At 58.0% G+C, this 15,928-nt stretch overlaps 3 protein-coding genes across 3 annotated transcripts in view; all 3 read left to right on the forward strand.

The window, feature by feature from the left end:
- The first annotated feature begins 1,924 nt into the window (after nucleotides 1-1,924).
- Nucleotides 1,925-15,928, forward strand: part of LOC104636655 (protocadherin gamma-C5-like) — a 231,919-nt gene continuing 217,915 nt past the window's right edge. Inside the window, exon 1 of the mRNA XM_075766130.1 lies at nucleotides 1,925-4,375. Within this exon, the coding sequence (XP_075622245.1) occupies nucleotides 1,940-4,375 (2,436 nt within the window). The 5' untranslated portion in view covers nucleotides 1,925-1,939. The remainder of the gene's footprint in view (nucleotides 4,376-15,928) is intronic.
- LOC104642714 (protocadherin gamma-B2) lies at nucleotides 6,655-9,495 on the forward strand. The gene has a single exon (XM_010311777.2). The coding sequence runs from the start codon at nucleotides 6,805-6,807 to the stop codon at nucleotides 9,493-9,495; it is 2,691 nt and encodes an 896-aa protein (XP_010310079.2). The 5' UTR covers nucleotides 6,655-6,804.
- On the forward strand, nucleotides 10,812-13,751 carry LOC142603895 (protocadherin gamma-A10-like). The gene is made up of 2 exons (XM_075766870.1): nucleotides 10,812-13,600; nucleotides 13,716-13,751. Exons 1-2 carry the CDS (start codon nucleotides 11,006-11,008, stop codon nucleotides 13,749-13,751), a joined length of 2,631 nt encoding a protein of 876 aa, XP_075622985.1. The 5' UTR covers nucleotides 10,812-11,005.

A 15,928-nucleotide genomic window follows, 5' to 3' on the forward strand; every position in this document is an offset into this window, starting at 1 on the left:
GAAAGTCATGGCAGTCAGGTGAAGTCCCTGGAGACTGGAAAAATGGAAACATTGCACCCATTTCTAAAAAGGGTTAGAAAGGAGAGCCCCGGGAACTACTGACCCGTCAGCCTGGCATGACCAAGGAACAGATGCTCCTAGAAGCCATGGAGGACAGGGAGGAGATTTGAGACAGCCAGCATGGCTTCACCAAGGGCAAGTCTTCCCTGACCAACCCTGTGGCCTTCTGTGATGGAGCGATTACCTCAGTGCACAAGGCAAGAGCAATGGACGTCATCTGCCTGGACTTCTGTAAGGCCTTTGGCACGGTCCTCCACAACAGCCTTCTCTCTACATTGGAGAGAGATGGATTTGGTGGATGGACTGTTTGGTGGATAAGGACTTGCCTGGATGGTTGCCTCCAGAGAGTGGTGGTCAATGGCTCTATGCCCGGATGGAGATCCGTGATGAGTGGTGGCCCTCAGGGCTCTGTCTGGGGACCAGTACTGTTTAGTAGCTTTGTCAGTGACACAGAGAGTGGGATCGAGTGCGCCCTCAGCACATTGGCAGATGGCGTCAGGCTGAGTGGTGCACCTGAGAGAGGGGATGCCATTCAGAGGGACGTGGACGAGCTGGAGAAGTGGGCCCATGCAAAATTCATGAGGTTCAAGAAGGCCAAGCGCAAGGTCCAGCACCTGCACTGTGGCAACCCCCGGGATGAATACAGGCTGGGGGATGAGGGGAATGAGAGCAGCCCCGTGGAGAAGGACTTGGGGGTACTGGTGGGTGACAAATGGGACATGAGGCACCAATGTGCGCTCGCAGCCCCCAAAGCCAACCGTATGGTGGGCTGCATCACCAGCAGTGTGGCCAGCAGGTCGAGGGAGGGGACTCTTCCCCTCTACTGCGCTCTGGTGAGATGCCACCTGGAGTACTGCGTCCAGCTCGGGTGTCCCCAGTGCAAGAAAGACATGGGCCTGTCGGAGTGAGTCCAGAGGAGCGCTACAAAATGATAATGGGGATGGAACACCTCTGCTATGAGGAAAAGCTGAGAGAGTTGGGGATGTTTAGCCTGCAGAAGAGAAGGCTCCAGGGAGACATTCTTGCAGCCATTCAATACTTAAAGGGGGCTTATAAGAAAGATGGGGACAGGTTTTTTTTTGGATGGGCCTGTAGTGACAGGACAAGGGGTGATGGTTTTAAACTAAAAGAGGGGAGATCCAGACTAGACATCAGGGAGAAATTTGTTACGATGAAGGTAGTGAAACACCGGAAAAGGTAGCCCAGAGAGGTTGTGGATGCCCCATCGCTGGTAAAATCCAAGGTCAGATTGGACAGTGCTCTGAGCAGTCTATCTAGTTGAATATGTCCCTCCTTGTTGTAGGGGGGAGTTGAAGTAGATAACCTTTAAAGGTCACTTCCCAAACCATTCTATGATTCCATCATTCCATCATTCCATCATTCCATTCCATTGTTCTATCAATCATTCCGACATTCTGTGATTCTATGCACCAATGCGGTGGGCAGGACTTGTCGGAGCGACCATCCCGAATGCGTGCATGACCCCTGCTTCTGTAAGTACTGTTATCAGGGATGATCGCCAGCCGGGGCTGCAGCAGACGGTGTTGTCTGAGCAGGAGTGAGAATCCGGCAAGGCGGAGGGCGGCTTCTCAGCGCCAGAGCGCTGCAGTTCCTGCCTGTGGCTGCGAGTGTCGCTGTTGGCTCACGATGGGCCGACGGGCGGGCGGCGACAGCTGGAGCAACAGCGAGCCGGCGAGCGAGCCGCGGGGCTGCAAGATCCGAGCCACAAGCAGTGCGGTGGGACCGAGCCGAGCCCCAGCCGAGCCGAGCTGGGCTGCTCGGGGGAAGGCTGGACAGGAGGAGCGCGGCGGCAGCGGTGACCCGGAGGCCGGCTCCGGTGGGCGGAGGGGCGAGCGGGCAGGTGCTGCCGGGTTTTGCAATGGCGGAGAGAGGAGGGCGCCGGGGCCGGCGTGAGCGAGCCCTGCTGTGGTGCGTGCTGGTGGCGGCGTGGGAGGCGGCGTGGGGGCAGCTGCGCTACTCGCTTCCCGAGGAGATGCCGAAGGGCTCGTTCGTGGGCGACGTGGCCAAGGACCTGGGGCTCGACCTGCCGGCGCTCCGCGATCGAGGCGCCTTCGTTGTTGACAAAGGTAGGACGCAGTACTTTGTTTTGGACTTGCAAAACGGCCACTTATCTATCAAGGAGCGGGTGGACAGAGAAGAAATATGCGCCGCTGCTGCTACATGTGTTATAAATTTTGAGATTCTTGTAAAAAATCCAATGAAACTTTACAAAGGGGAGGTACAAGTACAGGATATTAATGATAATTCTCCCAGTTTCCCAGAGAGGAAAAGCGTCCTAGAAATCAGCGAGTATACCCCACCAGGCACGCGTTTCCCTTTGGAGAAAGCTCAAGATCCCGACATAGGAGTGAACTCTTTACAGAATTACGAGTGTAGCGAGACCCGTTATTTCACCTTGGACGTGAAGAACGGAGATGACGGTGTGAAATATCCGGAATTAATATTGCAGCGATCTTTGGATCGAGAAGAGCAGGCTGCTCATAATTTGACTCTGACGGCCACAGACAACGGGAGTCCTATGAAATCGGGATCGACAACAATCCAAATCATTGTGTTAGATGGAAACGACAATGCTCCGGAATTTACTCAGTCTGTGTATAAGGTGACCGTGAGAGAAGACATGACCGTAGGAAGTCGCGTGTTGCAGGTGACAGCGACTGACAGAGACGAGGGGCCAAACGCCGAGGTGAAGTACTCGTTCTTTAAAATCCCGGAAGAGTTCGACAAGACTTTTAAGCTGGATCCTGAAAGTGGAGAAATCGAGATAAAAGAAAAGCTGAATTTCGAGGAGCAGACATTTTACGAATTGCACGTGCAAGCCCGGGACGCGGGAGGACTCTCGTCGCACAGCAAGGTTCTTATCAAGGTAGCTGACGTGAACAACCACGTCCCCGAGATTGTCATCACGTCAGTATTCAGTCCGGTCCCAGAAGATACACCGCTGGGGACTGTCATCGCAATTTTCAATGTCCAAGACAGGGACTCGGGGGCGAACGGCGAGGTGCGGTGCAGCATCGCGGAGCGGCTGCCGTTCCGCCTGGAGAAGACCTTTGATAATTATTACAGCGTGGTGACGGCCGAGGAGTTGGACCGTGAGAAGGTGTCGGAGTACAACGTGACGGTGCGGGCGGCGGACGGCGGGTCGCCGTCGCTGTGGAGCAGCGCGGTGCTGGCGCTGCGGGTGCTGGACGTGAACGACAACGCGCCGGTGTTCGCGGAGGCGCGCTACAGCGCCCGGCTGCCCGAGAACAACGCGGCGGGCGCGCTGGTGCTGACGGTGCGGGCGGCGGACGCGGACTGGGGGCAGAACGCGCGCGTGCGGTACCGGCTGTCGGAGGGGCGCGTGCGGGGCGCGCCGCTCTCGTCCTACGTGTCGGTGCAGGCGGAGACGGGCGCGCTGTACGCGCTGCGCTCCTTCGACTACGAGGAGGTGCGCGAGGTGGGGCTGTGGGTGCGGGCGGAGGACGGCGGCGCGCCGGCGCTGAGCAGCAACGTGTCGGTGCGGCTGGTGATCGTGGACGAGAACGACAACGCGCCGCAGGTGCTGTACCCGCCGCCGGCGCCGGCGCCGGGCGCGGGCTGGGCGGGCGTGGAGCTGGCGCCGCGCTCGGCCGAGCCCGGGGCGCTGGTGGCCAAGGTGGTGGCGGTGGACGCGGACGCGGGGCAGAACGCGTGGCTGTCGTACGAGCTGGCCAAGGCGACGGAGCCGGGGCTGTTCCGCGTGGGGCTGCACAGCGGCGAGGTGCGCACGGCGCGCTTCCCGCTGGCCCGCGACGCGGCGCGGCAGAGCCTGGTGGTGGTGGTGAAGGACCACGGGCGGCCGGCGCTGTCGGCCACGGCCACGCTGACGGTGGTGCTGGCCGAGAGCGTGGCCGAGCTGCTGTCGGAGCTGGGCAGCGCGGCGGCGGCGGCGCCGGGCGAGCCGGCCGGCAGCCTGACGCGGTGGCTGGTGGTGGCCGTGGCCGCCGTGTCCTGCCTCTTCCTCGCCTTCCTGCTGCTGCTGCTGGCGCTGCGCCTGCGGCGCTGGCGCCGCTCGCAGCTGCTGGCGGCGGGCAGCGGCGCCTTGCGCGGCGTCCCGGCCTCGCACTTCGTGGGCATCGACGGCGTCCGCGCCTTCCTGCACTCCTACTCGCACGAGGTGTCGCTCACCGCCGACTCGCGCAAGAGCCAGCTCCGCTTGTCGGGCGGCAGCTGCTGCGACACCCTCCCGGCTCGGGCACCGGCTGAGGCTCCGGGTGATCTCGTCCCTACGGGAGATCACGTTGACGAGAACGGTGGCCAAGTTTCCTTTCAGGTGCGTTGATTTTTTTAACCTTATTTGCATACGCAGTGCTTAGTATTCTTACGGTAGCCGGAGACATTTCAAAGTGCGTGGTTTGCAGTCTTGGAAATCATGTTTTACGATGGTCGCCAGCTCCTGAATGTCTCTTCCTCAACTGCGTCTGCTGTGTGTGTTTTATGTGCCATGCTCTCTACCGGCTGGGTTGAGCTCACCGTATCTAGCTTTCTCTAAGGCTGGAAGGTTCCGTTGCATGTGTAACTGCACAAGGAAATTTCAGTCTCTAGGTCTTCCTCTGACACTTCCTGGAAACTGGTTACTTCCTAGTTCACAGAATTTCATTGCTGTCCCCTGTATTTTGGGCAACCTTGTAGCCTAAAAGCCAACATCTGTGAAGTCTCAGGTTACTCTGAAATCGCCTTCAGCAAACGAATTTATCAATCCCACTTAAGGACACTCAAAGTTCTACTAATAGGTTTGTATTAGATGGCGAACAATTCCTCTGATAGCCCATCGAGGTTTTTTTCCCGCTACTCCATTACTTTGGATCGGATCCTTTGGATCCTTTGGATCCGATAGAAATGTAATTGTCCGTTAGTGGCACATAAAAATGACTGCTTTCAAGTTGAGAGAAAATTACACTGTAAGGCTCCCGGTGAAGGTCCGCACAGATTTTTTGTGCTGATCCTAGATCTTGCCGAAATATTGTGACTTTGTACTGGTGCTTTTGTGTGTGGTGGGAATGTAAGCTGAGACATAACCTTATGCTTCATATGAACTAACCTTACTGTCGTTAATCTTCTCTGCTGCCATCCATCAGACACAAACTCACATGCGATATGCATGTGGGAAGAAAATGTTTCCCTCTCCGATGCAGGCTGGTTCTTAGCTGCGTCCTCCTGGGACTTAACTATGCTGTCTCCCGGAGGTTCGTGTACAAGGGGGGAAAGAAAATCCCAGAACTGGTGACATCGATTAACACAGCGATTTAAAAGGGTACTTCGGTGTGTGAAGATGCATGAAAAGGTGTGTCTGGGTTGTGATAGGCGATTCTCACCATATAGGAGGCAGCGAATTGACCCCGACATGGTTCAGCAGAGTCCCCTGGTCCCTATATAAATATCCACATCCTTCTCTCGACCTCATACAGAGATGCTCATATGCTTGCTACCTCTTGACTCCTGAAACACCACAAAGTCAAAACAACTTCTCGTTCTGATGGGTTATTAATTTGCTGCCATGAGTTGTGTATAGGTGCAGCTGGAGGAAAAAAAATTATTCTCCACTGGATAAATGACCAGAGTTAGCAGGAAAACGTATTTTCTAACGACACCTTACTGAGAAGGGGACGAGGTATTTTCATTAGCATCTACAGAGACTCAGCGTTGGTGTATATGCGAGAGCTACTCCACCGGGTAGGTAGTGTGGAGAGTTTTCTAACCTTTCCTCGTCTTCTGCATAAGACCGTAAGAGAGATGAGGTTTTAATGTACAAGTGAGATACAACGGCTTTTCGTGAGGGGTCTATCTGTTTTTTCTTGGCTTGTTCAAGCAAAGATAACCGCCGTCGGCATTTGCCAGAAAATATTCTTAAGGTTTGAGACCTGTTGCAGTTATAGCCGGCAGAGGAGGTGAGGACGTGGTTTCTCAGAGACACAGACAAAAGAAATTCCGAGTTGGATGTATGGCACTGATACGATGATGCTGGGTTTTGAATGTTGAAAGAGATGGGATCTGGTAGGTCTGGTGTGACCGCTGTGGTTTTCTCATTGCCTGGGATTCCCGGTTTTGCTCCTCCACCAGCGATCACCGTTCAAAGTGGGAAAGCTGAGTGACAGCTCGGGATCTTCCAGCTGTCGAAAATAATCTATCTACAAGCAGTGCTTCAGCGTTCGTCTCGTCCTGCCGTTTCTCTCACGGTGATGAGGAGATCGCGGGGACACGCCAGCACCTCACCCTACTGCAGACCACTAAGATCACTGGGGTCAGAGACAGAAATCCTGCCCCACAGTCTCCGAGAAATGGGGGAGGATTTGTCCCGCAGAAGACTTGCAAGTGCAAGGAATTCAGACACTGGGAATTCCTAGATGCACTGTTTCAGCACAGATACAAGATTACTGTTTCGCGCTACTGACATCTGTATTTTCCAGCCAGCGTGGGAGTGCGATTTACTGGCGTGCACAGCAAGACTTCTCGGACGCTGCGGTTCTCAGACACGGACTCAGGGTGTCACTGTTGGCCAAGGCGGAGAATTGGCTCCGCCGACGGCTCCTCCCCGGCCCTGGCGCCCGCAGAGCAGAGAGAAGAGCAGGAACTGCCCGACTCAGCCCGTCCTCCGACCGGCACCAGGAATTTCATATATTTATTTCTCTCAGGTACTGATTCAGCTGCTCGGAAAGCCTAATTTATAATCGTCTGCAGAAATACGCTTCAGCAGAACAGAGAATGGAGGTCGGACCGGCAGCTCAGGGCCGGGCAGCCGCCGGGCGGATCGTGCTGTTGTCCGTGCTGCTGCTGGTGTACTGCCGGGCGGCGCCGGAGCGGATCCGCTACGCCATCCCCGAGGAGCTGGGCAGAGGCTCGCTGGTGGGGCCGCTGGCGCGGGACCTGGGGCTGAGCCCGGCCGAGCTGCCGGCACGCAAGCTGCGGATAGTGTCTGGTGATGAAAAGCAATACTTCACTCTCGGGGAAGATAATACGAATCTGCGGGTAAACGAGGGGATAGACCGAGAGCGCATCTGCGGGGCCGTGTCGCCCTGTGTCCTCAGTTTGGAGGCAGTCGTGGAAAACCCTTTCAATATATTTCATGTCAGCGTTACTATCCAGGATATCAATGACAACGCGCCGCATTTTGACAGAGAATTTGTTGCCATAGAAATGATCGAATCCACTCCTCCTGGGGCCAGGTTCCCACTGGGCAGTGGCAGAGATCCCGACATTGGGGAGAACTCATTACAAAACTACTTAATTACCCCCAACCCGCTCTTCTCCCTTGTAGTGAGGGAGAGTCCTGATGGAACGAAGCAGCCAGAATTAGTGTTGGAGAAAAGCTTAGATCGAGAAAACCAGAGAAATCACCATTTGATACTGACGGCGGTGGATGGAGGAGATCCAGTCCGATCCGGGACGGCCCAGATAAAGATTACCGTGACCGACGCAAATGACAACCCGCCGGTATTCACCAAAGAGATCTACAAGGTTCAACTGCTGGAAAACCTGCCAGAGGGCTCCTTAGCTTTTCAGGTGAAAGCTACTGACGCCGACGAAGGTACAAATGCAGAAATTACCTACTCCTTCAGTGACATCGCAAACAGTGCTCGCCAGCTCTACACTCTGGACTCCAGGACAGGGGAAGTGAAGGTTACAGGGCCCTTAGATTATGAAGAAGGAAAATACTACGAAGCAAGTGTTGAAGGCAAGGACGGCGGCGGACTGAGTGCGCACGCCAAAGTGCAAATAGACATTCTAGACGTGAACGACAATGCGCCAACAGTTTCCCTCCTGCCTATCTTGAACCCGATGCCGGAAGACTCGGGCCCAAGCACAGTTGTAGCTGTGATCAATGTCCGTGACAGAGACTCGGGGGATAATGGAGAAGTGAGGTGCGACATCGACGGCAATTTGCCTTTCAGACTAGAACCGTCATCAGAGAACACCTATAAACTCATAATAGCCAGTGCCTTGGACAGAGAAAAAGTCTCCACTTACAATATCACCATCACTGCGAGGGACCAGGGCAGCCCGGCGCTGTCGAGCCGCACGGCGCTGGTGCTGGAGGTGTCGGACGTGAACGACAACGCGCCGGTGTTCGAGGAGGCCGCCTACAGCGCCTACGTGGCGGAGAACAACGCGGCGGGCGCGCCGGTGCTGCGCGTGCGCGCGCGGGACGCGGACGCGGGCGCCAACGGGCGCGTGAGCTACTGGCTGGCGGGCGGCAGCGCGGGCGCGGTGCCGTACGTGTCGGTGGAGGCGCGGAGCGGCGCGGTGTACGCGCAGCGCTCCTTCGACTACGAGCAGTGCCGCGAGTTCGCGGTGGCGGTGCGGGCGCAGGACGGCGGGGCGCCGGCGCGGAGCTCGACGGCGACGGTGCGCGTCTTCGTGCTGGACCGCAACGACAACGCGCCGCGGGTGCTGTGGCCGGCGGCGGGCGCGGGAGCGGCGGGAGCGGCGGGGGCGGGAGCGGGGTCGGCGCCGGTCCCGGCCGCGGCGCCGTTCGAGGTGGTGCCGCGGTCGGCCGAGGCCGGGTACCTGGTGGCCAAGGTGGTGGCGGTGGACGCGGACGCGGGGCGCAACGCGTGGCTGTCGTACGAGCTGGTGCAGGCGCCGGAGCCGGCGCTGTTCCGCGTGGGGCTGCACAGCGGCGAGGTGCGCACGGCGCGGGCCGTGTCGGAGAGGGACGCGGCGAAGCAGCGGCTGGTGGCCGTGGTGAAGGACCACGGGCAGCCGGCGCTGTCGGCCACGGCCACGCTGCACGTGGTGCTGGCCGAGAGCTTGCAGGAGGCGCTGCCGGAGCTGAGCGAGCGGGCGGCGGGCGCCGACTCGCCGGCGGAGCTGCAGTTCTACCTGGTGCTGGCGCTGGCGCTCCTCTCGGCCCTCTTCCTGCTGAGCGTGGCGCTGGCCGTGCTGGCGCGGGTGCGCGGGGCCGGGCCGCCCGCCGTGCTGCGCTGCCTGGGCGCGCAGCGCTTCTCCGTGGCCGGCGCCGCCTTCCCGGCCGACTTCTGCGAGGGCACCTTGCCCTACTCCTACAACCTGTGCGTGGCGCCGGGACGCGCCGTCGCCGAGGCCGCTTGGCTGCCGCCGCCGCCGCCGCTGCCCAGCCTGCCCGCGGAGGAGCTTCTCGGCGGGGAGCCCTGCGGGAAGCGGAGCCCGAGCAGCAGCGCCGGCGCGGGAGAGCCGCCCGCCGACCCCGACGCACCGCAGGTCTGTAAGCCCGCGCGGTCCTTGTCCCTGAGCCTTTCCCAACCTCACGCCCAGGCTGATGCGCTGCGCTGGGCTGCGGGGTCTTCCCGACCTCTCCACGAACGAATGGCACACTCCTGTGCCGTGTCCTTGTTGGCCGCAGGCTCAGTGGAGAGGTTCTTGCCATCCAGCTTGTGCTGGAGAAAATGCTACAGGTATGCTGTAGCTCCTGGATAGAACGAGTTCTTCTGATGCTGGACGTTCACAAGCCAAAAAACCCAATAAAGAAAAAAATGAACAATAAGGAAGAGGGTAACCCCGTTCCCTTCAGGGCATGCAGTTGGCGCCGGGACTTTCGGGTTCATCGGGGGGCGCATGTTCAGTTTCAGCTGAGAAGTTTTGACTAGGAAGCTTGTTTTTTCTGAAATGTTACTAATGGTGAAGGCGGATCCTTGCTGTATAGGATGAGATCCGCTAACTCTGCATAATGGGGTCGGGAAAATGTGATTGTCGTACGATACTTGAGATTTTTCCTTCTTGATCTCTTCTTCCCGAAGCACTTGGGTGACAGCTGCAAAAAAAAATTCGTTGGTAATTTTTTTTCGGTGTTGGATTCCTGAAGGAAACGTGCGTGTGACTCCATGAACGGCGAACTTACAGATTGTTCCCCGCTAATGAATTTTCCTCCCTTCCGCCGTGAGCCCTCCATTCTTTTGGTGGAAGGCAGCTGCAGAAATGACAGCATTAGTGGGATGGGTTAATCTTGTCCGAGCTTGACTTCCTTGTTTTCTTTATGCAGTTATTTCTCATATTGTGTGTCATCCTGGTCGTTGTTTCTCTCTCGTTTAACGTTCTTCACCTGTCTTTTCTAACAAGGTGTAGAATGGGAGCTAAAATATCTTTGTTTTGTTTTTCTGAACGTGTCTTCTTTTCCGATCCCTTTTTCCCCCAGATTTGTACTTTGACGTGGTCTATACCGCTTAACAGTAAGGGTGTCCTACAGGCTAGTAGAGTTCTTTTTATAATGACACCCCGATTAGAGTATGTATGTGCGTCGTCTGCTGCTGCTGAGTTACTCTGGAACGGAGCTCTAAGTAAAATGGTAAGCAAGGCTTGTAGTGTGCGAGTGTATAGTGACAAATTCCAAAGTGGTGGTTGAGGAAAGGGGACAAATGGCGGCTGATTCGGAGCAGGCTCCGGTGTGCAGGGGAGAAGCAGCAAGTCGAGAAGGAAGGGTGGTCCCTGAGGAGGAGGACTCCTTTTGAGGGGGCATCTCCATTGCTGCCTTGTGCTATGGGTCGGGGTTTGGGAAACTGATGTGGCTGGTGGCGTTCGAGTGTGAGGCTGTTCTCATCTGCAGAAAGGGTGAGGGAAATGTCAGCGAAGCACGCGAAAAACAGTGCAATTCGTGGTGGAACTACTGCTGTCGGCCTAGCAGGATAAGATTCGGCAGCGGTCGGTGCCTGCAGTGCCGGGAGGAGGCTGCGGGCGCCGCTGTTGACCGAGGAGGAGCGAGAGGAAGACCGGAGCGCTGCAGGCAGCCCCGCCCGCTGCGGCCCGACTGGCTGGCTGGCTGGCTGTCTCGGCGCCCGGGCGGTCTGCGAGCGTCCCCGCGGTGCGGAGCCGTGCTGCAGCGAGGCGGAGGGGCCGGCGGCAGCGGCCGGGAGCGGCGAGACAGAGCCGGAGACAGACGCCGAGCCGGATCGTCGGTGGGCGGTGGTGCGGTGCCGGCGGTGGGGCGGCGGTGATGTGGGCGGCGGGGAGACGGCGGGGCCGGCGTGAGCGAGCCCTGCTGTGGTGCGTGCTGGTGGCGGCGTGGGAGGCGGCGTGGGGGCAGCTGCGCTACTCGCTTCCCGAGGAGATGCCGAAGGGCTCGTTCGTGGGCGACGTGGCCAAGGACCTGGGGCTCGACCTGCCGGCGCTCCGACACCGCGGCGTCCGTGTTGTCTCTGAAGGTCGGACGCAGTATTTCGCTCTGCACGGGAAGACGGGACATTTAGTGACGGCGGAGAGGATAGACAGAGAGCAGCTGTGCCGGCTGGTGGAGAAATGCGTGCTGCGGTGTGAGGTGATCGTGGAGGGGGAAATGCAAGTTCACGGAATCGAAGTGGAAATCACGGACATTAACGACAACGCCCCCAGCTTCCGAGAGCCTGAAAAAGAACTGAGACTTAGCGAGACGACAGGGCCGGGATCGCGGTTTCCCCTGGCCGAGGCTCACGACCCGGACGCGGGGTCGAATTCGGTGCGGAGCTACGAGCTGAGCGGCGACGAGCACTTCTCGCTGGCCGTGCAGGCGGGCCCCGGCGGGGATCAGCGTCCCGAGCTGTTGCTGGCGAAGGCGCTGGACCGGGAGGCGGCGGCGTTTCACGAGCTGGTGCTGAGGGCGAGCGACGGCGGCGAGCCGTCGCGGACGGGCACGGCGCGGATCCGCGTGGCCGTGCTGGACGCGAACGACAACGCGCCCGTGTTCAGCCAGGCGGAGTACACGGTGCGTGTGCCGGAGGACGTGCCCGTGGGCTCCGTCCTCGTCACCCTCACGGCCACCGACGCCGACGAGGGGATGAACGGGCACGTGAAATACACTTTTCATAAAATTTCAGATCACGCATCGGAACTTTTTTACCTGGACTCTCACACAGGACAAATATCCCTTAAGGATGATATAGATTTCGAGGAAGGTGACTCATACGAACTGGAGGTGCAGGCACATGACGGAGGAGAGCTTTTCGACACGGCGAAAGTCGCGATCACGGTGACAGACGTCAACGACAACGCGCCCGAGATTTCGGTGCGGTCGGCGCTGAGCGCGATCCCCGAGGACGCGCCGTCGGGGACGGTGGTGGCCCTGCTGCACGTGCAGGACCGGGACTCGGGGGCGAACGGCGAGGTGCGGTGCAGCATCGCGGAGCGGCTGCCGTTCCGCCTGGAGAAGACCTTTGATAATTATTACAGCGTGGTGACGGCCGAGGAGTTGGACCGTGAGAAGGTGTCGGAGTACAACGTGACGGTGCGGGCGGCGGACGGCGGGTCGCCGTCGCTGTGGAGCAGCGCGGTGCTGGCGCTGCGGGTGCTGGACGTGAACGACAACGCGCCGGTGTTCGCGGAGGCGCGCTACAGCGCCCGGCTGCCCGAGAACAACGCGGCGGGCGCGCTGGTGCTGACGGTGCGGGCGGCGGACGCGGACTGGGGGCAGAACGCGCGCGTGCGGTACCGGCTGTCGGAGGGGCGCGTGCGGGGCGCGCCGCTCTCGTCCTACGTGTCGGTGCAGGCGGAGACGGGCGCGCTGTACGCGCTGCGCTCCTTCGACTACGAGGAGGTGCGCGAGGTGGGGCTGTGGGTGCGGGCGGAGGACGGCGGCGCGCCGGCGCTGAGCAGCAACGTGTCGGTGCGGCTGGTGATCGTGGACGAGAACGACAACGCGCCGCAGGTGCTGTACCCGCCGCCGGCGCCGGCGCCGGGCGCGGGCTGGGCGGGCGTGGAGCTGGCGCCGCGCTCGGCCGAGCCCGGGGCGCTGGTGGCCAAGGTGGTGGCGGTGGACGCGGACGCGGGGCAGAACGCGTGGCTGTCGTACGAGCTGGCCAAGGCGACGGAGCCGGGGCTGTTCCGCGTGGGGCTGCACAGCGGCGAGGTGCGCACGGCGCGCTTCCCGCTGGCCCGCGACGCGGCGCGGCAGAGCCTGGTGGTGGTGGTGAAGGACCACGGGCGGCCGGCGCTGTCGGCCACGGCCACGCTGACGGTGGTGCTGGCCGAGAGCGTGGCCGAGCTGCTGTCGGAGCTGGGCAGCGCGGCGGCGGCGCCGGGCGAGCCGGCCGGCAGCCTGACGCGGTGGCTGGTGGTGGCCGTGGCCGCCGTGTCCTGCCTCTTCCTCGCCTTCCTGCTGCTGCTGCTGGCGCTGCGCCTGCGGCGCTGGCGCCGCTCGCAGCTGCTGGCGGCGGGCAGCGGCGCCTTGCGCGGCGTCCCGGCCTCGCACTTCGTGGGCATCGACGGCGTCCGCGCCTTCCTGCACTCCTACTCGCACGAGGTGTCGCTCACCGCCGACTCGCGCAAGAGCCAGCTCCGCTTGTCGGGCGGCAGCTGCTGCGACACCCTCCCGGCCCGGCCGCCGCCCGACGAGCCCGCGCCGCTGCTCGGGGAGGACCCTGCCGGCGCCCGCCGCGCCGACCCCGCCGCTGCCCCGGTGAGTTCCTCTGACCGCGCTTGCTCCGCGACGCTTCCCTCCGCTGCTCCTCCGCCCTTTCCCCCGCGCCGTCTTCTGCAAAGCTTCGCTCAGCAGCGCGCTCTGCGCTGCCGCCTCTTGCTCGCGGGCGCTGAACGTGGGAGTGGGGGAGGCAGCAGGAGCGTGGGGCTGCCCTGGGCTGGGGTTTCGTTCCAGCGGGGCTCTGGGGGTTGATCACGCGCCAGCTACCGTGGCTCATTTTGTCCCCTGACGGCTGTACTTCCGCTTTTCCTGCCAGCATGAGCTCTTCGGGGTGGATGTGTCGCCCGATTAGCAGGTGGGAGGTGGCAGCAGCGTGGGCTATGTTCCCGACGGCGCACGTGCTCGAGTGGGGGGAGAGTGTCTTGAAACGGAGCGCGAAAGGCCCCGTGTCTAACTGAGCGGCTCGTCGTTTGCGCTCTTCTGTTTAACAAAGAGCTTAATGAAGTACTGAGGACAAAGGGCATAATGGGAGCTCTGGGAAGAGCAAAGTGTGTATTGGCGACCTACTAAACACCTTAATTATGCACGTACTCTAAGTGCCTTCATCCAGAAGGCTATGTTCTGATCCCTTCCTTTCTGCAGCTGTTAACTTCTTGCCTTGCTCCCTGGAATGATCTGCTGAAGGTGGGCCCCTGTCTCTGACAATGTCTTGAGCACCAAATCTGTTACATTTGCCTGACTGTCCCGTACGTGCTTTTCGTGTGTAGAGCTGTAAAGAGGAAGACTTCCATAGACGTGTCTCCTTAAACAGGTACTGGAGGAAATGCTCTTGCTTGTCACAGGCACGTGGTGAGAAGTCAGGAGTTACCCGTGGTGAGGAGAAGTTATCAGTGCAACTTTTCTTTCCATGGAGCCTGTCTGCAAATGATGATGATCATTAACAACTATGCGAGCTATGAAGTGTTTGAGGAGAGTCTTGGCGGTGGCAGTTATTGAGCATAGAGCTGCATTTTGCATTAAGATTTAAGCGTGATATATCTTCCAAGTTGCCCCTGTGTTAAAGCAGGATGATGGTGTCTTTGAGTTGATACTTTGACAACTGAGTGTTTATCGGGGCTGCATATGGCTTATGTGCTTCAATGTAATTCAATATATATTTATATATATAATTCAACTGTATTTCAAAATATATTCAATATGTATTTCTTCAAAATCGTGTTATGAGCGTGCATCCTTGCTGTGATCCTTGTTGTCAGGTAAGGAGCAGTGGTGCGTGCAACTTTTTCTTTCAACGGTGCCTGTCTGCAAAGGTAGCTTTTGTGTTGTGTGATGTTTGGGCAGGGGGACAAATTCTGTGTGTCCAGAGACAGGGCTGCTGAAGAAGTTTGCTGGGGTGTAATATGAAACGTCTGAAAGATGTAAAGATGATGTAAAAGTTCATTTGGTCTTAGTTATTGGGTGAGGCCCACCGTTGTGTTTCCCTGCATTTTCCTCTTCTTCATTGTCCCGAGACTTGACTTGGAGGAACTGTGGCTATGGTCTGTGGTGTGAGCTTCTGTGCAAGGCTCCTGTGGACTTTTTACCAACTAGATATGGTAGCACTTGATCTTACGTAGTTTGTTATTACCATTGAAAGCAGTGTGTGAGGAACAGCATACTATATATTCTTAATAACTGGACTCATTAGAAAGATTCTCTTCGTTTTCTGTGCCCCTTACCAGCCAGTGAACAGTTTCATTCATAGGATGGGTCTATTCGTAATACACAATTGTTTTTGTCCTGAATGGCATGTTAGGTGAGGTGTTTTTCTCAAGTTTGTCTTTGTTTCACTCAGTTATCACTCCTGTGATATCACACGTGCTTGTAAATTATGAGGGTCAAAGAACATGATGGAAGTTGTGAAAAGTTGGGAGAGGAGAGTCCGGGGATGTGTGCATGAGGAGTTGCTGAAGGACCCAAGTGCTATGCTTTGCTCCTTTCCCTGTTCAGTGTCCAGGTGTAGTATCAGGCACTGTGAGTTTCTTCTTCCCAAAGAAGTTTGGCTCGAAGAGGTGTTATTCCTTCTGTACTGGGAGCCCTGGAGGTTCATTCTGTGTGTTTGCATGTTGTCGTCAATTCTTCACAAACAGCTTAATTACGTACTCTCGGATAAAAACCTAGAGTAAAGGGAGCTTTGGGAAGAGCAAATTGTGTATGCGCTATCTACAAAACCCCTTTATTATGCACCTTCTCTAAATGCTGCTCATCATTTGTGCTCTTCTGTTTATAAAGAGCTTAATGAAGTGCTTAGGGCAAAGGGCATAATGGGAGCTCTGGGAAGAGCAAAGTGTGTATTGGCGACCTACTAAACACCTTAATTATGCACGTACTCTAAGTGCCTTCATCCAGAAGGCTATGTTCTGATCCCTTCCTTTCTGCAGCTGTTAACTTCTTGCCTTGCTCCCTGGAATGATCTGCTGAAGGTGGGCCCCTGTCTCTGACAATGTCTTGAGCACCAAATCTGTTACATTTGCCTGACTGTCCCGTACG

This window comes from Balearica regulorum, chromosome 14, assembly GCF_011004875.1.
Source record: "Balearica regulorum gibbericeps isolate bBalReg1 chromosome 14, bBalReg1.pri, whole genome shotgun sequence".
NCBI classification, from domain to species: Eukaryota; Metazoa; Chordata; class Aves; order Gruiformes; family Gruidae; genus Balearica; species Balearica regulorum.

Excerpts from the sequence above, each read along its gene's own strand:
- LOC104642714 (XM_010311777.2), top strand. The coding sequence starts at position 6,805 with ATGGAGGTCGGACCGGCAGCTCAGGGCCGGGCAGCCGCCGGGCGGATC.
- LOC142603895 (XM_075766870.1), top strand. The coding sequence starts at position 11,006 with ATGTGGGCGGCGGGGAGACGGCGGGGCCGGCGTGAGCGAGCCCTGCTG. Across the intron at positions 13,601-13,715 it reads GTGGGGGAGGCAGCAGGAGC|CATGAGCTCTTCGGGGTGGA; the intron begins GTGGGGCTGCCC and ends TTTTCCTGCCAG.